Here is a 26,839-nt window from a genome sequence, read left to right as displayed (position 1 = left end):
CTGTTATAAAGACACTATTGTAAAACCCCGTTTTTTCTCCTTCTTTATCTTTGTAAATAAAATACTGCTATTGCGCAATCAGATCGTCACGCGAGTCGGTTATAACGGAATATTGCTGCTGCTGTGCACAGCGCACAGACCAATTAAACATGTTATAAAACCTTGCCAGTTGAGAAAGTTGTTGGTGATCCAGCGAAACAAAGAATGGGAGAGCCCACGCGAACCAACAATGAAGGCCGAAGCGAATGAATGGGGAGGGTGTGGCATGCGCAGACAAGCAGAACGCATCGCGTGATAGGCCAGCCAAGTCTACATTATCTAGGCATACCGTGCCTCTCACTTCTCTGGTGCGGGATGGAGTGTTCACAATGCTGTGATAGATGGATGGAGTGAATGTGTGACGTGCGCAAGCAGACGCAACGCACCACAGGGTGTGGTGGGGTAGGGGACAACACAGCGGGCGAGTTAACCTAGAGCCAGAGCCCCTTCTTTCTGATCACCAAGGCCAATTTGTCAACATTGCTAGTGCTAGAGAAAGAAACCTGTTTCGATTTTTTTATCAAGTAAGACCTAGAAATCATGTTGAACAAATCATCATCAGGAGAAATACAAAAAGGAATAAACAGAACGCCAAACTCAAAGATTAGGCCTAGTTTACTACTTCCCTTGAATTTATTACTGGATCCCTTGTAACGAGAATCCTGCTATAACGGACATTTCGCACCGGTCCCCTCCCTCTCGCTATAACAGGATTCCACTGTATCAACTTTTGCACGTCACAAACATTTATCATTTATCAGGGAAAGAATAGACATTCCTGAGAGGAAGCTTAGGGACAGAAAATTCTCAAAGAGCTAATTTAAAGGTTAATTTCCAGGTCTGTTCCAAGTGACATGTGCCTCCGTTTGACAGGTAGGAAAAAAATACCGATTTCCACATTCGGCAACCAATCCTCTTGGAAGTGAATAAATGCTCAGAAGACAACTATAGAAATTATTCTATGCCAACAAACTGTTTTCTTCTGTCAACTTTCATATTACTGTACAAATACTTTGGTTTTCTTGCCTTGCAAAATCCTTTTAAGTCCTTCAGGCAATAATTGTGGTAACAGCCTTCTAAAAGCCAAACCTAGGGTGTCAGATAATCACAAATAATTGTCAAAAACAAAACACAGTTTAAACACATAAACCTTCGTCCTACTGGAAATGGCACAAATATACACTTATAAGTACAAAGTCACAGCTGCCACAATTGTATTGAATTCGGTAATGAAGTTCTAGGTCACCTAAATTCTGCTTTGAGCTTCCAAAAGCCACTTTGGAAATCACAGACTTGATTCAACATGGCCTTGAACTTCGGTGCATCTGTCTTCGGTAACCGCTGGCCAAAGTTGAGAACGATCTCCTGTGTGGAAGCTTCACCATCCTTAACTGCCATGAATGCCACGTAATTACGAATGTCTTCCAGGAGTTCTGAGTCTTTAGGGTCAAGAGTCTCATGCCGATCTGGCCGCAAGAAATCATCGTCGTCATCGACTGCAGTTGCAGATATGCGTTTACGAGCTTGCATACGAGACAAAAGGTCACTGGAGGTAAGAGAACCATTTTTGGCGCCGAGAGAAATATTGCCGGAGACAGTCCCGTCAAAGAGTTTCTCCTTCTCTTCTTTCTCCTTCGGTTTCTTTCCACTTTGTGACTGCAGAAAGAAAAACAAAAACAAGCAGAAAATCATTTCAATATTCCATGTCAATCCTGACTAAGAACAAAATCTACATTTGCTTTGCTCTTTAATAATATAACATGAGCAATTTAATGAAGAAATTAACTGTTAAATAAAATTATAATATTGATGAGTAAGCGTATTTTGTTCATTCAGTCTTAGCTGAATAGTGAATTGCATTGATCATTCACCTGGTGAAATGGTCTACATGATGATAACCACTGTCATTAGTATATTAACCATCAATATCTATAAGTGTATCTTTGGGTATGTTTGGCACAAGCTGTGATTTTAGAAATCTCTAAGAACATTTTCCTAGTGTTCTCCCTTACTTAGAGTACTTCTAACTGAGCTGACAAGAATGAGAAGTTGAGAGTATTTTCAATTTAGTGAATCCACAGAATTACTTCTACTAAAGTTCTCACCTCACTGGTTGGTGATTTCCGAACCCCTGACGAACCATCCCCTTTGTCGGACTTGTTCACCAGCAAACTGTTCTTTTTCTGCCCAAAGCGAGGCCTGAAATAACAGACAGTGAAGTGGAGATGTAAGGAAGACATACAAATAAGAATACAGTCTGCCCTGTCCAAGAACCCGTCCATCGGGTATCGAGGGAAAAAGTGGTAATCTAAGACACGTGGTCCTCTGAGGCAGTGTATTTATAATAACAGAAAAAATGCAAGGTGAGGGGAGTAGGAAGTGGTCATTTGTACAGGTGACTGTACTAGACAAGTGGTTGTTAGAGCAGGTTTATTAAACGAATCCTCGTTATCATCACGAATGTCTAATTAACTTAAATTGAGTGTTGGGATGAAAAACAATTAACATTATCACCACTATAAATAAAGCACAGCATGAAAGACAGACAGACAGACAGACAGACAGAGACACAGATGCACATGCACGGAGTAACATGCACACAAAAATTAGCACATAGACACAATTACATACAGATACTCATACAAAAGACCCCTTCTTTACTTCACAAGCTCCATGTTACCCTGTCAAGGTGGGTAGGCCAGCATATACACACACACACACACACACACACACACGCATGAAAAAGCCCACACACACACACACACACAAAAACACACACACACACATGAAAACACACACATACACACATACACAAACACGGGCACAGAAACACATACAAAATTCACAATTAAAATTTGTAATCTGACACCCTCCTTCTCTCTCCTTTCATTATCAGAGAAAATCTGGAACATTTACATCCTCGTACAAAACCACAAACACACACAAACAAGACCTACTTGGAAACAGTAGCTCCGTGCTGCCCTGTCCACGTGGGCAGGCCAGATATGGCCGAGGCACACTGCTGTCGCGACCGCCTTAATGCCGCCACAGCCTCCCGGGCCACCTTGGCTGCCTCCGCCTCCACTATGGCATAGTCTGGTCTCCCACTGTCCATGATTTTGTCGTGCTTCATGGCACCTTGGATTCCTACATCGCACAGATATGAAAACAAAAATAATTAGGAGAAACAAAAAAAACCATTAAAGAAATCATCAGCTAGAAGAAAGAAACAGAAGAAAAGATGTTATGAAATAAGAAAAGGCAAACCAGAAAAAGATGTCACAAATTAAGAGAGAGCAAAACAGCAAAAGATACCATACATTAGGAAGAAGCAAAACAATTAGAAATTTCAAGAACCAATAGAAAGGAATCCAGTATAAGGTTTTATACAGCAGGAAAAAAGAAAAAGAAAAGATATTTACAAGGAGAAAGCAAAACCCTAAGCTATATGCACTTTACAATCTATATGATTACCCCAGCAGCAAAAACATACTCAGCTGACTGAGAAACATACAGTGCAAGTAGCTGATCAAGTGCTCCAAAGCTAACAAACTGACAAGATCTTTTGCTGTCTATATTGGCTTCAAAGGATAATTTACTGTTCTCTCTCTCTCTCTCTCTCTCTCTCTCTCTCTCTCTTATACAAAGTACATCGGGCTTTGGCGCATAACTTCACAACAGAGATCAACCAACCTGTTTTCTTGAACAGCTCCCGTAAAACAAAATCATCATGATGTTGGTCTTCTTTTTCTTCCTCAACACTTCGTCCTTCTTTCTCTTCTGAATGGTCTTCTGATGAATTCTTGGACGGCAGAGGGCAGTGCTTCACAAGGTTGGGGATACGCTCACCTTCAAAACCTGCATTTGTAAAGGTACAGTAAAATAAGGTAAATATCAGAGTTCAAATTAAAGAACACATTCCAACAAGAAAACCAAAGCCCATTTTAAGATACTTTAAGATAATTTTTATCTTGATTCTGATTCCCCCCCCTCCCCAAATAAAAACAGAACCAAAAAAAAAAAATTAAAATAGAACAAATCCCCCAACCAAACCCCCCCCCCAAGTCACTTTGTTATGCTCTAAAGCAAACGTTCACTATTTACAATAGTCTCTAATTTTCACTTATGTCATGTAGTGTATCATGCTTCCACAACTTCAAGTACAGGAACACTGTAACTGTTCGAAATGGTGAGACTTCTTCCAACCACTTCAAGGATATACAGACTACGTACTAAACAAAAAAGGTAATTATAAAACTAAACAAGAAACAAAACTGGGCAGCAAAATAAAACTATCATAATAAAAATGCTGTTGTGACAGAAACCTAATGCACAAGAGTCAAATTCATCTAAGTCCAGACCATACAGTAGCATTTAACACAACCTTCCTACAATACTCGAACCAGAAAAAACAAACAAATAATGTACCAGCTACTATATTAATCTTCAGTCTAACAGAGTGACTTACGTGCATTCCTGTGCTTTCTCTTCCTCTTCTCTCTTTTACTGTCTTTGTTCCCCTGGTCATCCTCACTGGAACCTCTCCCATGTCTGCCATTCTTTCTTCTGTGTCGAGACTCTTTCTCCGCACTTGTTTGGGAAAGCTGCTCTTTTGAATGTTCAGACCTATTATTTTTCCTGTCCTCTACCCCATCTTTCTCTTCTGAGGAACTCTTCCTTTTCTTCCGGAGCGGAATGCTCCACAGTTTGCCATTCCGATGCCATTTCTGTGGCTGTGTTTTGTCTGAAGTCAAGCTGGCATCCGTAACTAAATCACTGGTGGCTGAGTGGCCTTCTTCACCATTTATGTTTGAGCACCCGTAAGCATGGTCTGCAGATGTGTCCTCCTCTTTTACTGCTTGGAATTTGATCTCAGTCCCCTGCACTTCTTCACTTTCATGTTTCACTGATACCTCATCAGGTCTTACTTCCTCTGTTTCTTCTTCATCTCTTTCCTTCTTCACCTCAACAGGAGGAGACACTTTTTCCCTGTCTTGTTTGCTCTTCTTTTCCATCTCCATCTTTTGGCTGAGCTTCCTAGCAAATTCTTTCATACGGTCAAGTTCTTCCTCACCAAGTCCCATATTGTCCTCGTCCTCATCCTTATTATGATTTCTCTCACTTTCTCGTGTGCCTGCTAATTGTTCCTCCACAACTGTTTCTCTCTCATCCTTCTCCTCTTGTTCTTTTATCTTCTTCTCACGCATCTCGTCAAACCTGTTTGTTGCTTTCAGCCTTTTAGGCACCTTCACGTCAGAGCCAGTGCCAGCAAAAAGAGCGCTGGTCTCTGTTCCCTCTTCGTTGTCTTTGCTGCCCAGTGTGAACAGCTCATAGACATCCTGAGATTTGAACAGGCGTCTCTGCTTCGGGTCTTTCAGGACTCGGTTGGTCAAAAACTGCTTGAAAATTTGTCTGAGAAAGAAGGAAAGGGAAATAATTCACCTGGTTGTACTTAACAGCCACCGAACAGAATAACAGCAACACTTTCCAAAGCACAGGACCCCCCCCCCCCCCCAGCACTGAAAAGATATTTCCGAATGAACAGATAACACAAAACCACCCATCAACCATCCTCATTGATCCCATTGGCCAATTTTCATCCAATTATTATGATGATTTTTTGGACTCAACATCTGATATGTTCATTTAAGACAACATTTCTCGGTAATTTTTTGCTGAAAGGACACTCAAGTCTTGAAAGACACCAAACTTTGGCACACATTTTCTCGTTAATTTTACCTCTGACAATAAGTGACACCCCCCCCCCCCCCCTTTAGTCACATATATCTTGACTTCTAATTAGGTGGGAATTTTTTCATCAAAAGCAAGAAAAATAAACAAGCTTTCATATGATACCAATAAGTTCATGTGCCCCAAAATTGATTCCACCACGTCCTGGCACACTGAAGCTCTATTCCTATCCCCTGTCACCCATCTGTTCAAATTCTTTGACAAAAAAAAATAACTTTTGGTCTACCTCTGTCTCTTTTGCCTTCTATTAGTCCAGAAAGAGCAAAATGTTCATAAAACTTTCATCGCTTCCGGAGGCCTCATAACTGTATATCGACGACTCAGTGTAAAACTCAGTCCTACGTCATTTTTCAAAATGGCGTACGGCGGCGTCATACACGAAGCAGTCGATTTGTCCCCAGTTTAAAGTTTTTATTAGTGACCGTCCCACGAGCACCACTTACCTGTGGTAAATCTTCTCCTCTATAGTGCCAGACGTTAGCAGGCGGTAAATGGTCACCTGTCGCTTCTGACCAATGCGCCAGGCCCGCTCTCGAGCTTGTATGTCTGTGCTAGGGTTCCAGTCTGGGTCGTAGATGATGACACGGTCAGCACCGGTCAGGTTGACCCCCAGTCCACCCACACGGGTCGTCAACAGGAACATGTAGATGGACGTGTCCTAGATTAGAAAAGACCGTCAAAATTAAAAATAATGAACGAAATTTATTAAGTGCATTGTGTTATAAGAACAAGACTACTCTATAACTACCATCATAAAACTGTCTTTACAATATCTTGAATAGCAGTTTCTTTGGGGATGTTACAAATCATCCAAGTCAAAACAAGACACTCAGTAAAGGTTACCTAAATCCCTGAACATTTCCGTTTAGTCAAACACAAAAGCAGCAGCAGCTAGAATGGTAGTATTCCCAAAACATACCCATCAGATTCCTTCTGACAAACACATTGCTAGCTTTTTCTATGGGTACATTCTCTGGAGACATCATAATCATTATTATCAATGGCTTTCTCATCCTGCATCAGGGTATAGGCCATGAACAAACACTTTCCACTTTTCCTTATCCTGGGCTAGCTTTTTGATATTCCCTGTCTTCCCACCTTTCTTTACAACATTTTCTGTGACTCTTCTCCAGGTTCCACATGCCTTCCCCTCATTCTCAGGAGTACCAGTGATAATTTCAAAGTTAGCTGTTATGGGAAAGCAACCATGCTCACTATTAATAACTGCAATAGGTTAAACAAAATACACAAATACCAGATGTTCTTTATTTTCGGAAACATTAAACGGTTTACAATGCTAATGCTAGTCTCAGAGCACAACGCCAGATCTCACAGAGTCAAAACTGTGACATGAGGAACTGACACAGGCATAGATGCATTATAAAATTGATTTGAGTTTATCAAAAAAGTTTTTGATAATACTGAAATAAAGAAGTCAAAGAATTTTGTCTGTATGTATTGTTTTTAATCCATTTTTCTTAAACTATTTAAAAATATTATTTCTATACATCATATTACATACCTGTGACTGCCTATATCCCTGTATTCATGTGCCTATACACTGAATACATATTTATGTCATTTTTAGGTGCCTCTGTACTTTAATGCTGTATATATTCTCATGCCATTGTAGACTATAAACATGTTTTGTAAACCCCATCTTGGACAAATTTGACTGTATGTGCAACACCGACACAGTAACTGAACATGAGAATAGTATATATATAAAGTAATCCGATTGGATATTATACGTAAATACATCAGATCAGGTCTGTACTCACATTGTTGTATTGTGATATGAGGGGTTGCCGGGCAGAGATGGACGTCCCTCCATCCATAGTCAAGTAGCTGTAGCCTTGATCCTGAACAAACTTCTCCAGGATGTCAAGCATCTGAGAGAAGGTAAACCACAGATTGTTGTAGATTACTCGACTGTCTCTTTGAATTTGAATCAGTTTTAATTAAAGCTTTCCAAAATCAGAGTAGGATTTGAAATGAGTAAGAGTATTTCTGCAAATCATTCAATCTCCTGTTTGGCAGGATAAGGAAGGTATAACAACTCTTTAACACCCATAACTCAGAGACACCCTTGCAGACATTTGGATCTCTTTCATTTGGATCCTGCAAAATAGTCTTGGGCCATGTCTTGTCATAGGTTTGAATTTTACTGACTAAAGTTTCAACATACACCACATTACTAGCAACAACTTAATGGAGCAAGCGTCATTAACAGTCTTTCCTCCGTTTCCTGTCTTGTTCTGAGAAATACTCCTACAGTTGAATGCATTTCCCTTTGAAAAGTCAGGTAGCTTCACTACTTCATAGGGACAGCTGCAATCTTCTGTTGAATCAGTTACTTATGTCCAGTAGAGATTTAACTCTTGTAAACACAAAACCAAAATAAAAACTTCTTGACGTTTCTCATGCTCACGCTATGTTAAGAACAGCACCCTGTGTTGCTGCCTATACCACAGAAGAAAAAGAGCCTCAAACCACAATCATTTTGTTGCGGCCCCACTAGTAGCCGAACTGGCACATCCTCTCTGCATTTTATTCTTTTTGTTTCCTACTTTTTTTTACCTGGGTCTTGTACAACAACTCTTAGTTTAGTTTTAGAAAGAGTTTTATGGCACTTGCAATACAATAAGGTCATATAGTACTACAACTCTGAAATCACTTACTTATGTCTGGAAGAGCAATTTACTCTTATAGACACAAAGCAAAATGAAAACTCCAGGACATTTCTAATAGAGTGGCCTACGAGAAAAAATCCTGAACTTTTTGGACACCATGAAAACGTGCCCGTGTGGCAGCTAAAAAATTTACAGATCATATTGTCAAATACATTTTGTATCAAGACTTTTTTATATAAAGTGCAAAAAGTCCAGCAAAATCTGGACAACTTCAGAAACCCACAAGATAAATTGGAAAATCAGCACCTCTGTTCTCATGAACTCCAACAAACAAACACACACACACACTCACAGACTTGCTCTGTGTAAAGAGCAACACCCTGTGTTGTTGCTTGTACCACAGCCTCAGCAGAGCCTCCACCACAATCATCTTGCCGCTGCGTCGCCAGTAACCGTACTGGTACTCAGGTTCACCCGGCATAGTGTCTCCGCGAAAAACCTGGGGCCCTCCAGTGGACAGATCGGAGTGGTTGCAGATCTTACGCAGAGTGATCAATCCAGAAAAGACCTGTTTTAGATGAGATAAGATAAAAATAGTACTGTTCCATAAGGATAATTTCGGGTGGATATACCACAACATCAACTTACAAAGATTCTGCATCAACACAGAAATGCATTGAGTACATTCAAAACAGTAGATACACAAAATTTAGAATTCTGCATTGAAACAGTTGCTTCAAAATCTTACATCACAGAAATAAAATCGCAAACTATAAAACATATCTACATAGCTGTTACACATTCACAGACCTGAAACTTCCCCTGAATGATGGCATTGCACTCCCTGGAGTCTAGGTATTCCTGATAGACATCACGTTGCTCGTCAGTCAATCGGCAAAACAAAACCTGGTTATGATAGATTACAGAATCATTACGTCACTAAAAAATGAACATACAATGGACTTTTCACCTGAATAATATCAATTCAATATCTGATTAAAAAGCACTAAAATGTCCTTATTAAAACCATTCTGTAACATATACTTTCATCCATTATTGGTTTTCTATCCAACAGTTGTTACAACTTCAAGGTTTGCATTGGTACTCACACCTTTTCAACAACCAAACTGCTAGAGCATCACATCACTCAGTGTTTACCTCTTATATGGACCAACCAAAACTCTTTGTTTTCTGATAAAGATTTAAAAAACCCTACTAGATTTGCAATTAAATATAAAATAATTGGAGTAACTGGCAACAGCCCAGTTCAGACCCCAAAATAAATGAACGCTATTCTTGGCAAAGTATTTAATCACACTTCAGGTATCTGTTATAAAACTGCTCAAATTCTAACACTTGACAATCTTTCTCCATCACGAACACATACCTATCGGTACCTGTGGTGGAATTGTTAGGTTCTTAACTACAGCACTCAGACAATGTGAGTTTCCTTTACATTTGGGGAATTTATCTTATCAAGCATCTCCATCTGCATAGGTCAAAGCAGCTCGCAGCCTCTTATGTGATTTACATTGTGTCAAGGGGTGCATTTAACAATCAGTCAGTCAACACATACCTGTTCATTTTTGTTCGGCAGTTCCAGATTTTTCTTGACATCAGCCTTCATGCGGCGAATCAGGTATGGATTGATGGTGTCTCGCAAGACGCATGCACACCTGTACGCTGTCTCCACCTGAGAAATTATAAGGATTTCCACAAAACCTTTAAGATTGGGATAATTCAAATCATCAAGTTATGACAAAAAACAATTTACACATTCACCATTTGTAGGTTGAGTTGGCATCAAACAATGCATTCACTAAACATATATTTCCATTATAAAATTAACAAATACTGAATTATGCCTCCATACAGTACATACATCAGTCAATATAGCATACTCATTGATTTTTAAATTATATCACGACTAATTGTCGTGTAAAGGTAGAACTTTAATGCCCTCAACAACACTACCTAGATTGTTTAGGAGGTGGGCTGCTTTGATCCTGCCTATCAGGGTAAACTAGGCATTTTGCAATCACATATACAGCAGATAATTTGTTCAAGGTGTCATCCAGATCACAGGAACCCTTCTGGAAATTTTTTAGCTGAACATGAAAGACAAAGTTAAGGCACATCAGGCACAACGCTCCTGTCAAGCAACGGATGATTGTGCGTTCTATGTAGATGAAATGGCTATGCCCACATAAAACCAACTGCACTGTGAGATGATCTTTCACTAACTTTCAGTCAGTTACTGCCTCAGATTTAGCAAGGGTATGGGAAGACGAAGAAAGCTATATGAGGAAAAGCAATATCTGTTAAAAGACTACCCAATGTTCCAGGCATATAGAAAGAAATATTGGCCCAGCCTTAGGTAGAGAGACTCAACGAGAGCCTAGAGGATCTGCAGCAAACAGCAGCCTTTGCTTTGGAGACTGAGGAGGAGGAGGAGGAGGAGGAGGAGGAGGAGGAGGAGGAGGAGGAGAAGGAGGAGGAGGAGGAGAAGAAGAAGAAGAAGAAGAAGAAGAAGAAGAAGAAGAAGAAGAAGAAGAAGAAGAAGAAGAAGAAGAAGAAGAAGAAGAAGAAGAAGAAGAAGAAGAAGAAGAAGAAGAAGAAGAAGAAGAAGAAGAAGAAGAAGAAGAAGAAAAAGGAGAAGGAGAAGGAAAAAAGAAGGAGAAGAAAAAGAAGAGGAAGAGGAAGAGGAGGAAAAGATCAAGAACAAGAACAAAAAGAATAAGATATAAAAGATTGATAAAGTTACCTGTATCTGAGTAGCATTGGAGTAGCCTCCTTGTACAATCGGGATAGAGAAATGCTGCATGAAGTCAGGCAGAGTACCCAGCTTGCCCGGGAAGACAAAGTCAAACAAGGACCATAACTCCTTCAGGTTGTTCTGGATGGGTGATCCCGAGAGGATGATGCGATGGGGAGTTCGGAACTGAAAGAAAAAGTAAAAGTGAAATAGAATGTCTTATCTGTTTCTGTCATGTATGAACTCAAGATAAGAGTAGCCCAAACACTAAAAGCTAAAAATTCCCAACAAACAACCTCTGCTTGTGTCTGGGGCCATATAGGTAAAGAGTAAATAAAAAATATAGTCACTATCCCAAGCAAAAATGAGCTGCTCAAATACAGTCGAACCTGCTCTAACAACCATCTGTCCAAGGCAATCACCTGTATAAACAACCACACCCTACTTCAACCCTTGTGTTTTTACTATATTATCATGACACACTTCAGGAAGACCACCTGTCTTAGAAGACATAGTTCTTCCTTATGATGGGTGGTTGCTTTGGACAGGTTTGTCTGTACTTCTATTTATCCGGTACAGCAGGGTCAAACAATAGGAGTCATTTTTCTTGTGACAGTATGTCTCTTGGTAAACTGAATACATTAAGTATTTTTCTGCACTCCAAAAATTATTATGAAATGAAAGTCAGCTCACTAAGTAGTGTTATGATCTGATGACAAAATAAGCAAAGAGGAACCCCCCTTTAGAGAACAGTTTTTATAATTGGTTTCATATCTTCATCATCCTGAAAAAAAAAATTCGGACTCTTTTTCAATCCACAAAGCAGTACTCATATATAATATGAAAGCCATAACACCTTATTTTTTCTCGTCCTGAGCCATGATTTTATTTTGTCTTGTGACACAAATATTGGTTAATGTGCATGTAAAACAATTACAAAAATATGCACAACAATGCTAGTATCTAAATCATCTTACTGAGAATTTCCTAAATGAGTTAGCAGAGACACACAGAAGTAAATTTAAGATCACAGAAAGCCACAATACCTGTTTGCAGCAGATGGTGACTTTTGCATCCGGGTTGCGTATCTTGTGGCCTTCGTCCAGGATGACGTAGTGCCAGTTGAAGCGCAACACCAGCTCCTGATGGATGACCAGCGTGTTGTACGAGGTGACCAGCACACCATGACTTTTGGCAATTGAACGCACAAGCTCGGACTGCAAAATAAGGAAAAGAAAAACCAAATAAGGTCCTTCAAACTTTTCAAGTTTTAGTAAATGTTTTGCAGTGCTTGCCACACAATCAGGTAACATAAGTGTCTTAGATTAGAAGTGATACAAGAGAGTGACAAACACAAAAAAGAAAAAGGAAAGATAAGGACAATAGATGTTTGATAGGAAAAAAACGAGCAAACCACACCAGAGCAGCCATTAACCACTCAATTCCTTCAAATGTAGAAAACAGAATTGAAATAGATTTCATCAGCCTGTTTGTAAATATTTAACACATTTCAGCACATTTGATGATAGAAGAGACCAACATGAAATTTAAAGATACTAAACAAATTAGGTTTATTTACAACAGACAAGAGTTACTTGCTTAAATAGATTTATTTAGCTCTATTCAAATATCTCACTTTCATTCACCTTATGCCAAATTCATCAACTTTATTTGCTTCTAATGTTTTTCCATAGAAAAAGAATCAGAGAAATAATTACTGCCACAATTCAAGCGTCCTCAAATAATTGCAGCACATATTCTAGTTTTAGTAAGGTTTTACTGCGCTTGCAACTGCATAAGGTCATATGAGCGCCAATGCACACATAATTTTACAACACCCAAACACAACAAAACATGTTAAGTCACTACCTGCTTACCCTACCCCCCCCCCCCCTAAAAAAACAGCAAACAAACAAAACAAGAAACAATAACCCCCCCCCCAAGAAAAAAACAAACCAAAAACCCCAAGATAAACAACAACAATAAAAAACCGATAGCATTAGAAAGGAGAATACAAAGACAAAACCATCTAGACTCCTTTTTTTCAACTTTGTTTAAGAAGACAGCCTAGAAGTCACATGAAATAATTACTTAAAAAGTGAAGAAAAGTTTTAAAATTCCAGTTATTTACCTCTGACCCGGTAAATGTGCCTGATGAGTGCAGTATGGCAACACGAAACTCTGGCCACCACTTGTGGAACTCTTTGAGCCATTGATGCATCACTGTTGTAGGACAGATGATGATGGTGGGACCCAACCCTTTGTACCTGTTGGATGTTTAAAAGTGATCTAAAATGTACCAAGTATTCAAAATGTTGCAGAATCTGGCCAAGCCTTCAACATCAGACCAGCTGGCTTGGGTCAATCAGAAATGTAACCCCTTTCGACTTGAATTGACTTCCTTTATCACTTTTCTCCTTGAAAAATAGTGATGTTTTAGAGATGTGAGAAAATTAACATTTTGCATTTAAGGTCAGCAATCAAAATGCAAAATAATATTCTGGAAACTGGGATTTGTAGAAGAAAGAACTTTAAATTGCGGCTAGATTTTTTGGTTAAAGTTAGACAGTCAAGCATTCACATAGCAAAATCAGTAGGAAACTTAAAAATGTATATGAACAAATTCAGAACCTGAAAATATGTTCCCTATGAGTGTTTTTTAATTATTCCTATTGATTAAGTATGGGCTATACTGCAAAACACTGAGATATGTATGAAAATTGTAATAACTACTGTTTAATACAAATTTGGGATAAAATCAAGGCAGTATGGAAGAAATATCAGAACTTACGGAAAGTTCACATTGCGGACTTTGCTAGTTCGAAGCGATGCCAAGAAGGAGATAGTCTGTATGGTCTTCCCTAGACCCATCTCGTCCCCAACAATGCCACCTGCCTGTTGAGTGTGTAGCTCCCACAACCAGCGCACACCTGTTTTCTGATACCTGTCAAAAAAACACAAATACAGTGACAACTACAAAGACAATATCTTTTCCTCTGTGAACAGTGGAAAGCAACAACTGCATTAATATAGTGCTTATCCACCATCTATATCATGCTCTATGAGACTTACCATTACTATTACCCAAACAGACTCCAGAACACTCAAACACACATTTTCAGCTTCCCAGGAAGCATAAAGTGCAAGTAACTGAATAAGTACTCAAACACAGACCTGTGTACAGCCGGGTACCAATTCCCACCCGGGTGAAGCTAGGACAACTCATGAAAAACGTCTTTTCAAAGGACATACTGTCAGGTCCCTGATGAAGTTTGAACCCATGATCATTAGGCTAGCAGCTTGACGGCCTAACTGCGAAACCACTGATGCCTCAGACAGATTGCCACTGTACACTTGTGTTTACTAATCAGTAGATTGTATTAAACACAAAGACCCTACTCAATCACTTATGCCAGAACACTATCCACTTCGAGGACAAGAATGAGGTGTGAAATTACAATTACTATGAACACCTCAGCACACCTAAAGTTTATTTTGAAAAGTTCCAAAAATCAAAAGAACCCAACCTAAGCTACATCAGGGAGCTGAACCCTTGAGAACAAGGCGATCATGCATAAACTAAAATTCCATTGCCAATATGCCACGAACAAAACAAAACACCCCCTGCCCTGAATATTTAGTCTTCCAACAAGGAAGATAACAAAAGTGAGGCAAAAACATCGCAAAAGATCTTCCCATTCCCAAGCAGAAACAAGACTTACTTGAACAACTTTCTCCAAAGCTTGGGAGGAACCCGAAGACCACCATCAAATTCTCCATCATCTTCTTCTTCCTCATCTTCTTTATCTCCCTGTTTCTTTGCATTGGCGTGTAATTTCTCTTCTTTCTTGTCAAGTTTTTGTTGCCTGAGACATAGAAAACAAAAAATATATCATTTTGCAGACATATTGTGTTATCAGCTTTAAATGTGGTTTGCACAAATACCCGCTTGACTATCTAAGCATGTGTAATATAACCAGTTGTTTAAATTGTATGAGTCCATTGCTTTTGTTGTCTCTGAGAGCTTTACATACATTTCAAAGCTGAACTGCATTTATTAGTATGTCCTTTTTTTCATAATTCATACAATCAATGGCAATAAACCATATATCTTCATTCATTATTAACTTTATTTCACATATCTTATTTACAGTTCAATGTTGATACATATCATATCTTTAAGATAATCTCTGTGTATTGCTTTAAACAACACATTTCAATAAGGTCACCCACCCACCCACAATTCAACATACCCTTGATAAATTCCGACAAAAAGTCTCCATTCCAAATCATATCTAACTGTACCTCATGCTTAAAAAGTTTTCCAGCTCATATATTGGAACATGATTAGATCATAACAAACGCACTGGACTTGAGCTTACTTTATGAGCCGGTCATTATAAGTCTCTGGATCTGCATCATCCTTCTCTCTTCTGATCGACAAGTCGCGTTTCACTTTTGTTCTCACTGGCTCATCATCATCACTGTTCTCCCTGTACTTTGGCAAAGGACGAGGCTTTTTCAGGGCCTTCTTGCGTGAACGTTTTCGTTTTCCGTCCACTCCAAGACCAGCTTTGCCCAGTTCATCTGTATCAAAGATGTGAAAAGCTTTATGTAAAAAGTTTGATCAAAATTATTACTGCTGTGTCCACTAATAATCAATTCTCTTAGAGTAAAAACTCCTTAAAAACCAATATAAGACCCTTGTTCCATCAATAATTCCATTTTTCACATATTGCCGAGGTAAAGCAAAATTTATCCAAACATAAAAACATATACATATACCCATGAACTTATTCCATTACAAAGACAGCAAAAGTCACTTTAAATGTCAAAAAACTTCAAATAACTACAGTGATTCAGAACTGGTGGCTGTGGTGTAGCAGTAATGTTTTACACTGTTGCAAGCAGGAAACCTGAGTTTGATCCCCCAGTCGGGAGAAAATTTTCATCATGTATGTTTTTCTACTGAGATGTTATATACCTCTAAGCCCGGTTTGGCCCCAACAGGAAGCCCACCTCCTAAATCATCTAGATCTAAATTGTGCCGATTGGGGAGGTAAAAAAAAAAATCTATTTATTTTTACTGGCACAGGAAGTGTCAGACTGTAACTTCAGAAAACATTGTACATCTTTACCTTCTGAGGCATCATCATCATTGAAGTCATCCGAGGACTCCTCTCTGAGTTCCTGCTTGCTCGGTTCATATACATCTTCATCATCTTCAAATGCATCTTCATCCCTGCAACATTGAAAGAAAGCAGTAGGTGCTTGAACTACGATAAAGAAAATGTACAGCAATGTAAACTATACAATAGGTAAATTGAATAAATAGAAACATTTTATTGCCATTGAAATATAAGGTATGAATGTCAACTTGCAAAGGGTAATACAGCAGTGAAATTTGTCAGAATGTAAAAAAAGAACATTCCCTTGTTTAGAAGGCTTCGGCTGAACCATAACTGTAAAAAAAAAACCAACCAACGATGTAACGATGACAAATGTTTTGCTGAGCATAGAAACATGGTTTATGATGTTGCAGTCAACAAATACTAAAACTCTCAGCGTTTTTTTTTCCAATAGAGAGTGGTAATGACAAATAGACAAATGCGCGAAAGAAAGCAGTGAAGAGAAGAACACAGATAAAAATGTGCTGTGGCTACTGTCCAGAAGGTAACAGATTCTACTTTTGTTAAAACTTAATAGTTTTCATAAGATTTAATACATAAAAAACAAACCTGTCGAAATCTTCTTCATCACTTAAACGGATGTCTCCACTGAAGCTGTGCTGAATCTTGCGTGTAACTCTCTTTCTAAACTTGGGCTGAGTATAATCAGTCTCCTTATCATACACTCTCCAGTCTCTCTCATCAAAACGATTCCTTTTACTTTTATTGCTGGGACCCGCCCGGGGCTCAGAACTTTTATCACCGCCATCATCTTCTTTTTGTGCCTGAGGTTTCTGAGCTTGGCCAGATTTTTTCTTGAGGTACTTGCTGAAGTCTTTCTTTGCCTTCATTGCTGTTGATTCTCGAGCACCCATGAGTTTTTCAAACTCAGACAGTCTGACCGCTTTCCCAGGTGCAGCTGCTGTAGAAGGTTTTGTTTTCACCATTGTTCCAAAAGGAGTCATCTCTCCTGTTCGGATCATGCGCTCGCGTTCAGATTCTTTTTGTGGTTTCTTCTTCAACTGAAAGGCTTGATCAAATGTACTTTCATCATCTGCCCAAAGAAAGGAGACAGTAACATATTAAACAACAAAAATAAATCGTTAACAAAGAAACTTTTTAATGGATTGACTTCCCCCTCAAACCTGTATCTCAACGTTATCCACAAAATTTTATTTTTTTTAATGGATAGATTTGACCAAAAGGTGTGACATCTACAGGCGGTGGGAATTCCAGACCTTATTGGGCACGGCGTACAAACAGCGCTCTTTTAGTTGAATCGGCGATGGAGTGACCGGGTCACGGCGGGCTGGTCACCCAGAGGTCACTAACCCGCCCTCCCGCTACCTGCGTCGGTAGCCGGTGAAATGAATTTTTCAACACATGTTTTATTGTCTTACACAAACAAAAAATATTATACGTGAACACAAGTTTTTTTCTTTAGAGAAAGCAACTAAACCTCTTTATTGGTACGAAATAGCAACACCATGGCTGCTCACGTTTTTTAGTTAGATGCTCTTAAAATGTATGTCTATTTATAGTTAATCAAAACAACATGTGCGAAAATATGAAGTTATGCAGAGTACAGATTTGTGATAGGCCAAGAAAAATTTCTTTTTTAAGTACCCCACACGGCGTCCGAAATTCCGTCTCAGCGATCTATTAGTTAGTCCGGGCCCCCGCATTCCATGCGGACATGTAATTGTCGATTGCTACAAAGATTTCTGGAAGTGAAAATTGTTTGACTGGTTTGAGATGTGATACTGCAGTGTGAACATGGCTAAATCTTTCATTGAGAAGATAGAATATTGCTTCCAGTCCACTTGCTTCCTCAATTTTTGCAGTTTCGCGGGAGTATTTTCTTGTTTCTGTACAAATTGTGTTTGTTAGTTCCTTGCATACATGGGGATGGAGGGAGGTATGCTTGGGGTGTTTTGCAATGTTTGCTTGAAAATGATTTTTGTATGCAGCCACCCAAGCGGTGCCGACAAAATGGAGAAGGAATTCACATTTATGCTATTGTCAAACGCTCACCACATGTTCCTATTAGTGTCAACTGCTTTTTTGCGGCATGAATTGACGTGATGTAACACCATATCTCCTTTTGATAGTTGAAATCGCGGTAAAACACTTGACACAAATGTTACCGGAATACGACTGTTCATCTTCGTCCCTCACATCAATCCCATAAACCAAGAGAATATATCCTGCCATTGTCTTACATAATCGTGGCTTTCTGTACTTTTCTGTTTGACAGTTAAATTTAAATGCCAACGCACCCAACAAAGTTCATTCAGAGACTCTCTATGCCTCTCATATGTGTGACCCATTGCAGTTTAACAATTTTTACTTTGGAACACAATTCACTAACTGATTGCCAGTCACTGCAAAGTGCTGGAAAAACAAAATTCACATCATTAGAAAATATGATTTGATGGCTATCACACCGCGCAAACAGAAATAAAGACCAACGTTTCATTCTCGAATGATTTGTAATTAAATTTGAAGAGATCACATTATTAACGGCGCTTCCGATCATTTAACACTCACAATTTAAAACTGTTATTATTCCCAAACGAATCAATGAAAACTATTGAAACTTTCACAAGATATCAAGAAGACGTAGACGAAGCGAAATTGGTGAAGAAATAGATTCTAGGGGTAGAGTGAGCATCATTTTACGGCTCATGAAATTAGGGGAAGAAACGCGTTCTGATAAGGACAAGATAGGACAGCGCTGTGCACGAGTTGACCCCGGTCAATCCCCGACTTGACGCGTGAAATTGCAGGTCACCTGCCGCTGATTTATGGCCTACCGCTGGGGGCCCGGACTAACTAAAAGATCGCTGAGACGGAATTTTGGAGGCCATGTGGGGTACTTAAAAAAGAAGTTTTTCTTGGCCTATCACAAATCTGTACTCTGCATAACTTCATATTTCCTAGTATATCAAACAAAAGCAATATGTCATGGCGTCATGATTGAACGTGGATGCAAGTATGAACACCAGTGAATGCCAGCGTGTGTATGTGAGTGTGTGTGTGTGTGTGTGTGTGTGTGTGTGTGTGTGTGTGTGCGCGTGTATGTGAAGAGAAAGAGAATAAGAAGGAGATGGAGAGAGGGAGGGAGAGAGAGAGAGAGAGAGAGAGAGAGAGAGAGAGAGAGAGAGAGAGAGAAAGAGAGAGAGAGAGAGAGAGAGAGAAAGAGAGAGAGAGAGAGAGAGAGAGAGAGAGGGAGAGACAGACAGACAGACAGACATACAGACAGACAGACAGACAGACAGACAGACAGACAGACAGACAGACAGACAGACAGACAGACAGACAGACAGACAGACAGACAGACAGACAGACAGACAGACAGACAGACAGACAGACAGACAGACAGCTAGTGTGTAAATTACCTTCATTGGCAGCCTCTCCAGTTTGGTCAATACCAGCCAATTTTTTCTGAACATTCTCTTTGCGAACTTTCAATGTTTTCAGCTGCTTCACCTATAGACAACAGAAGGTAACAATGCTGATTCATGTACTAATACTAATTACAAAGGAAAAGTGCAACAGCAGTAGGCTACATATCCTGAAATACAGTCAAACCTGCCTTGACAGAAACCTGTGTAAAACGGAAACCTGTCTTAACGGAATCTCCCCACTCCCCCTTGAATGATATATTCCTCTTTAACTACCTGTATAAAATGGAAACCAGTCAAACGTGGAAACGGAAAGAAAAAACGGCTCCCTTCTGAGGATTTTACCAGTCTACGGCGGAAAATGCTTTGCCTGCTCAGCCCTGATTTGAAACAAAACTCGCAACTTGGTTCCACCGGCTCTAAGCTTAACGGTATGCCGCCGGGCGAGGAACGGGTGACATGGGATACGGGTGCAATTTGGAGGTAGATGTTACCCCATCTAAATGAGCCCTGGGCAATACAGATGGTAAGGGTAGTGTGGGTGAGAAACTCACGTTTGCCAGTTTAAGTGCTCGAGCACCAAGCCATCATGGAAACTGTCCTTGGTAGCCATAAGCCAAAAGTGTAAAATTAGTTTGACCAAAGCCTGCCACTTTGATAGCAAAATCCAGTCGAGAAAAGAGTTCCTCTAATCGTTGTTACGAGGCAGTGAAGGGTGGCATTGGTTGACTGTGCTTGTTACACCGATGGATGGGGCTAAGGGTGGAAGCAAAGGACATGTTCAAACGTTTTTGTTTTTAATAGGTCAAACAGTGGCCCATGAAATGCAAGCACTGGTAGTAATTGGATAAGACTGACGCATATCATTATCAGAGAGGATAGCAGTTGAGGTGTGAAGTTTTGACCACTGCTTGCTGACTGGACAAGCAACCCTTGATCACACTGGCAGAGCCTTGAAAACCCCCTCCATCTCCTCCTAAATTTCCCTGTCAAAAACGGAATTTTTTTTCGGGCTCCCTTGCGATTCCGTCTTACACAGGTTTGACTTGATCTCAAATTTGAGGCAATAAAAGCACTGTGAGAAACACAATACAAATGCCATTACAGTGGAAACCATATATAACAGGCCCGGTAATAACAGGGAACCGGTAATAACAGGGATTTTTAAAATCCCCGTTTTTTCCTACTCTTTGCCTCTATAAAAAATTATTGGCAATAACGGGGCATCATTGGAGCCCAATTGGTTATAGCAGGGACAAAGGCTCGTTAACAATGTATAAAAAGTAAGAGAGAGAGAGAGAGAGAGAGAGAGAGAGAGAGAGAGAGAGAGAGAAACGCAGTAATTGAGCAAGCCCACACAGCCACGCTACTGCTGCAAGTACACGCATCAGGTGAAGCGAGAGAGGGTCGGAGTGCGCTGCAGTCTTCAGTCTTCTAGTCCTTAGCCAAGCTACACGCACGCACGTGTAATGTGTCATGCGCAGGCCTGCCAATGGCCAAAACCCCTGTTCGTGGGTACTTGTGGCAAGGGAAATTACCCATGAATAAATACAGCTGGATTAGTTCACAAATGCTTACTTCCCTTACATTTCTGATTTAACAGGGATCGGATATAACAGGACTTTTTCTCTGGTCCCACCATCCCTGTTATATCGGGTTTTCACTGTATTACATATTTCCTCCAGCTTAGTCATTGCAACTATTAACAACCTGTACCTTTTCATATTCTGAAACACACAAGTGTGTCAGCTTAGAAGCTACTTTCTTTAAAGTCATGCAAGATTGCTTTCCAACATGACATGAGGCACAAAGACAATCATTGAACAAACTTTCACCCTAGGCATTTAAAGACTTACTTTCTTCTGCAACTAATAGTATTTTGCTAATTGTCCTGTGTCAATTATTAGTACTGAACCTGTAGAGTATAAAACAATTAAAAAGGTTTTTTTATCCTAAGACAAGACTTTTGTTGCTATGAACACAATTGTGAAAATACATACCTTATTCTCCTTCTGTCTTCGCATTGACTCCAGTTGCCTCTGTACCTCTCTTGAGCCATCCCCTTGTTCTTCTAAGTTTGTTTCTGCTATGTTGACTCTTTCAAGATCTTTCTTTGCCATGCTACAGGAAGGAAATGTGCATAAGGCCATAGAGACAACTAAAAAAAAACAATGAATGAAAGAACAAATTGTGTTGTTTTAAATTCATACACAACAGCTAAACTGTCAGTTATTAACTATAAAAAGTTTAATGTAATGCAAATGTGATCCAAAATTTTAGCAAAAAAAAGATAAAGGTGATATGAATCTTAATGGTAGCAAGAATAATGAGTGATAAAATGGCTTTTTGAAAATTAAATAATACATATTTGGTTTTCTTAATTCAATGTAGACCAAAGGCTGACAACTCATACTAAAAGTTGTACATTTTACATTGAGTAATAAAAGAACCCCCAAAAACATGCAGACAATTCCTTATCTTACTAATAAAATATAATTCAAAATTACTTTATGTCATCGTTAATTGTAGTCAACTCCCTCTCAAGTATTTTCCGCAGCCTTAACTCTTCCTCTTTGGCCAAGGCGTCATCAACTTGTTCCATAATCCCTGAAAATGACAATCAACATTTTTTATAACTTTATTCAGTCTTCCCATCCACCCAGACCTGAAAATTCAAGAACAAAATACAAATTTAAACACAAAAATACATAACTAAGCATCTCTCCAAATATGTGAGGAAACTGCAGGACTAAATGCCCGCTTTCATGAAAATGAATGAGAAAAGCCTGCACTCATTCCCTGAAATCCGCCCAATAACTAGTAGATTCACATGCTCAAGAACTAATTCAGCAAAGCTTACCCCATTCGCTTAACAACTTTCTACTCTAGTTTCTTTTACATGAGGCACTTGTTTACATATAGTCTTCTCCATTGATTTCTTGTTTAGCAAAGTGTAGCATCATGTATAAAAACCCCCCAGGAAATTGAAAGAGAAATTTGAAAAAATCAGGACATTTTATTCTTCAAAACTAGGATATCATAAGTCTAGACTGGAATAGTTTAAGTATACATAGAAGCATAGGGTCGAGTTGATGGTGCCTCATCTCGTAACGAAGAAAATGCTGGGATAATCTGTTGATTCATTCTACTGAATGAGTTAAGCCTGCATCGACTTTTGAATACAATCATACAATTTCAACCTTTATTGAAACAAAGAGACAAATCGAATTAAAAACAGCTGAACAGAGCTCTGTACACTTTTGCATCACTAAAAAACTATAGGACGAGTAAAAGAACCATAATAATTCTTATAAGCTGAGTTCAAATATAATACAAGTTACAATGTAACTCAAATAAATTGAAATGAAATCTATCCAACAGGCTAGCCCATTCAGCATATATACACTTCTGTAAACATGTAAAATTCAATACAGGATTATAAATGGTTCACCTTGCTCAAAAACATCTTGATTGAAAACACTGAGCCCAAGTTCTTGAAGTTCTGATGTCCCTTGCTCTTCCAACATGGCCTGTGGGATAAGGCCAGTATCAACTTGGAATGCATCTTTTTCCTTTGTGTTAGTCCCACTTCCTCCTCCTGATGAAGTTGATGGTTCATCAATTTGTAACCCTTTACGGGTGGAAGCTGAAGAGGAGGGTGTCAGCTTGCGATTCATTCTCTTTGGTAGCGAGTCTGTGGAGAATTGATTTCCTAGATGTATATTTCATTATTGAAAGTAAAGAACACACAACATTTTTTATAACAAATCTCCCCTTCCATCTTTAAGTGCATCAGCAGTGTCTCATCGCATGAACATTTAAAAAAAAAAATCACACTCTCGTGTTGTCAATTTTCCAGTTTGAACTGTTTTACTCTGAATTTATCATGTATTCAAGTAGGCCTCTAAGGTAAAATTTGACCCTAAGGCTAAGGTCAAAGATGCCTGAAAACTATAAAACTTCTTAACACATCATTTTCTAGAGAAAAAAAATCACCAGAAACATCCTTAAACATATATATATACTTTATTTTCAGACTTATTAAATTTACCACCCTGTGAGACTGCTATCAATCTTATCAAAGGGGCCTTAAATTGGTTTGTTTTCCTCTGCACCACCGGTTCCAGAAGTGCTGCTATTGCTCAATATGAGCATTTATTAAAATAGTCACACAGGGTAGTGAATATAAAATTTAAGGCCGGCTCTATTACTCCAAACGCTCGGGAAAATAAACTTGAACTCTATTTCTATGGAAAGTAGCCGTTCTCGAAATTTTTTCGTTATTTGCGAATGCAATGTTTCGCTCCCCTTTGTTTTGAGCCAGAGAAAAGGCCTAGAAACAGAATATCAACTGTCATTCATTAACTGGTCTGGATGTCATGATTCATATCATATATAAAATAAACGCGAAAGACAAAAATTAATGCTCAAACTCAAAGCAGAGTAATAACCTGAATAGCTCAAGTAGACCTATTCAGTGTGAGAGGTGTAAGAACTGTAGGAGGGCAAGATGCAGTGACTAGACCTGCATGTGAGCCTCAACGTTGTCTGAAAATTTTGCGCACCGACCCCCCCCCCCCCCCCCAATAACGTATATTATATATTATATATATAAAAGAGCTTTAAAATTGTGGGTGTCATAAAAGGAAGGACTTCCCAGTAACGAGCGACCACGGTGACCACCCGAACAAACACAATAAAGAAGAGACCTAACCCTAACCCAAACCCTACCCCTAGGCCTAACCCAACAAAGAACCTGCAACGGCCCTCATGTAAAAAGGCTCACACAAGTCAAAAAAAAAAAAAAGGCACACTCCAAAACAAACAAGGATCAAAGAGCATTATATGGCCTACAAGGCTATAGAGTTTGATACAATAATACAATAGAAGTGGAATTATGAATCCTCCATATAGATCTAGATCTAGTATATATAATATATTACTATTATAATAGATCTAGTGATCTAAATAAATCTAGATATAGATCTAGTAGAACAAGTGAATAGGAATAGGCCTTGATTTTTTAAATGAAAAATCCGCGTCCGATTCCGAACTGAGGGACTCAGCTGAGTCTAGATTAGATCTTTATTCTAAGATTCTAAGTAAATAATTCACGCACCTGATAAAATGCGTTTTACCAACATTAATATTACAGCACAACCTATAATGGGGTTTGGCACAATAGAATTGGAATATGAATCCTCCATTGAGGTCTATAATGATCTATAAATCTAGATCTTGAGTAGAACAAGTGAGTCGGACTTGAAAGAATCCACATGATGTGAACAAGCAGTAAACAAAAGAAATTCAAAATGGCCGCTCGAGCACGAAACTGAAAGTAGATAATTTAGGTCGTCGTAATACAGGTAGGCCTAGCGATAGCATCGGCCGGTTCGCGGGTCGGGTCGCGATTGTCGGATGTCAGACAATTGTCAGCAAACATGCAGGTCAAAGTGACACTGAAAATCTGCAAATCTTGAATAGAAAGCTAAAATTTAGAGAGATATTATAATTTACCCAATGAAACGCGAACACTTTGGCCCTTAAGTTTTACATGCTTACACGTTATGACGGTTCCCGATTTCACACAAAGCCTGCATGAACGCACACTTTACTTTGAGCTGTAAAGTAATCAAATTCTATTCATTAAAAAATTTGCTTCCAATTTCAGTTTTTTGTCCAGTGGTGTTGCATCCAGCCCCCCATTTCCGAGTGTATCTTAAAAAAAAAATCAATAATCTCCCCCCATTCCGGAGTCCTCTACTTTGCAGCGCTCAGAACACGCGCAGGTTCACTGACCTGTCACAATAGCGAACCTGACAAGACGCGTTACAACTTGTATGACTTTCTTTTCTTGTTTTTTTTTCCCCCACAAGTGACAGCATAGTGAAGAATATTGATTTATTTTCATGGCGACACATTTGTAATGCACAACCTGCAAGTTACAAATGTTGCATTATTGGACTATTACGGGAAAATTTCTGGGTGGTAACGAAAGCGAAAGTAGACCTTGAATTTTCAGTCGAGCCTCAGTGTCACATACAATTCCGCTAACGCCATAGCCGCCTGTTCACGTGAAACGTACGCTCACACCGGAAAAAGCAAAATTAATATCACAATCGCGACCGGCAAAAATGAAACTTAAAACTTTAAAGACACGTTGGGATTTGGTTTTGCAATATTCGAGATCTTTTTTTTAATAAAACTTTTATGTCCATGTATTTTCCCGGGTCTCTGATTTTTTTCAAATTCTCGGGACCTGGCAGTTACCCTGCTCCCAGCAACTCTCTTTCTGATTGTCCCGCTGTCGCGGCAGCAGAGTTTAGCGGAAGAAATGGCGGTAGCAGAAAAGCGTATAGCGGAATGTTGAGACCCAAGAAGAAGATGACTCCAACTCTCACAAATAACCAAAACATCTCGAAAACAAAACCCGTTCGAGGAAAAAGGGGTCAAGTTTTAAATTTGCTCGAGCGTTCGGAGAAATAGTCACTTCGAATAAAAAAAAGTCAGTTGACTTCACTCTGGGGTTCGAGTTCGAGTCAAGTCTTACTTAAAATATTTTTAAAACTATACTATAGGCTAACCCCTAAGTCTAAATAACACATTCCTAACTGAAAAATTTAAGGTGGCTGACTCTCCTGAATGGTGAGTTTCATTCCTTGAAGAAGTGGCTTTTAGCTTGTCTTTTAAATTGGAACCTTTTCCGAAACTACAAAATCGCCAGAAAATGAAATGTGCTGGACAAGCATTTTCGTTTTCACAAGTCATAAATGTTTATTATCCAGAAAAATCTAACAAAATATTTTGACATAGAATCTAGCTCAATCAGTGAGCTGGTCCAATGTCGTCCCTTAACTTTCGCAACATTAGCGAATATCATTTAAAAGACACGAGTAGGGAACTTTAAGTACAATGTTGTGATCAAGTCAGAGCTTCAAACGTCCTGCCTCCTTGATTCGGAGAAGTCTCACAATATTTTGTTACGAAAGTAAATAAAGCTACTTGACGTGTTTCCAACACCAAAGAACTCCAATAGTGTACACATTTTTCTTCTGGTACAGAAGAGTAACTGTTCATGGAGATAGG

General features: G+C 39.1%; 1 protein-coding gene across 1 annotated transcript; it reads right to left on the bottom strand.

Moving 5' to 3' along the window:
• Window positions 1-564: 564 nt before the first annotated feature.
• On the bottom strand, window positions 565-26,762 carry LOC101853935 (DNA excision repair protein ERCC-6). The gene is made up of 23 exons (XM_005097982.3): window positions 26,665-26,762; window positions 23,205-23,447; window positions 22,261-22,360; window positions 21,754-21,874; window positions 19,748-19,838; window positions 16,917-17,400; window positions 16,317-16,420; window positions 15,561-15,765; window positions 14,901-15,044; window positions 13,970-14,122; window positions 13,310-13,445; window positions 12,225-12,395; window positions 11,188-11,364; window positions 10,000-10,116; window positions 9,234-9,329; window positions 8,776-8,991; window positions 7,572-7,682; window positions 6,234-6,448; window positions 4,508-5,451; window positions 3,733-3,897; window positions 2,997-3,186; window positions 2,145-2,238; window positions 565-1,695 (listed from the first exon to the last, which is right to left on the bottom strand). The coding sequence occupies exons 2-23, from the start codon at window positions 23,428-23,430 to the stop codon at window positions 1,282-1,284; spliced, it is 4,674 nt and encodes a 1,557-aa protein (XP_005098039.1). The 5' UTR covers window positions 23,431-23,447; window positions 26,665-26,762; the 3' UTR covers window positions 565-1,281.
• Between the last annotated feature and the right edge of the window lie 77 nt (window positions 26,763-26,839).

This window comes from Aplysia californica, unplaced genomic scaffold (genome assembly GCF_000002075.1).
Source record: "Aplysia californica isolate F4 #8 unplaced genomic scaffold, AplCal3.0 scaffold00170, whole genome shotgun sequence".
NCBI classification, from domain to species: Eukaryota; Metazoa; Mollusca; class Gastropoda; order Aplysiida; family Aplysiidae; genus Aplysia; species Aplysia californica.
Note: the sequence above shows the minus strand (reverse complement) of the source record. Positions and strands in the feature narration are given on the sequence as shown.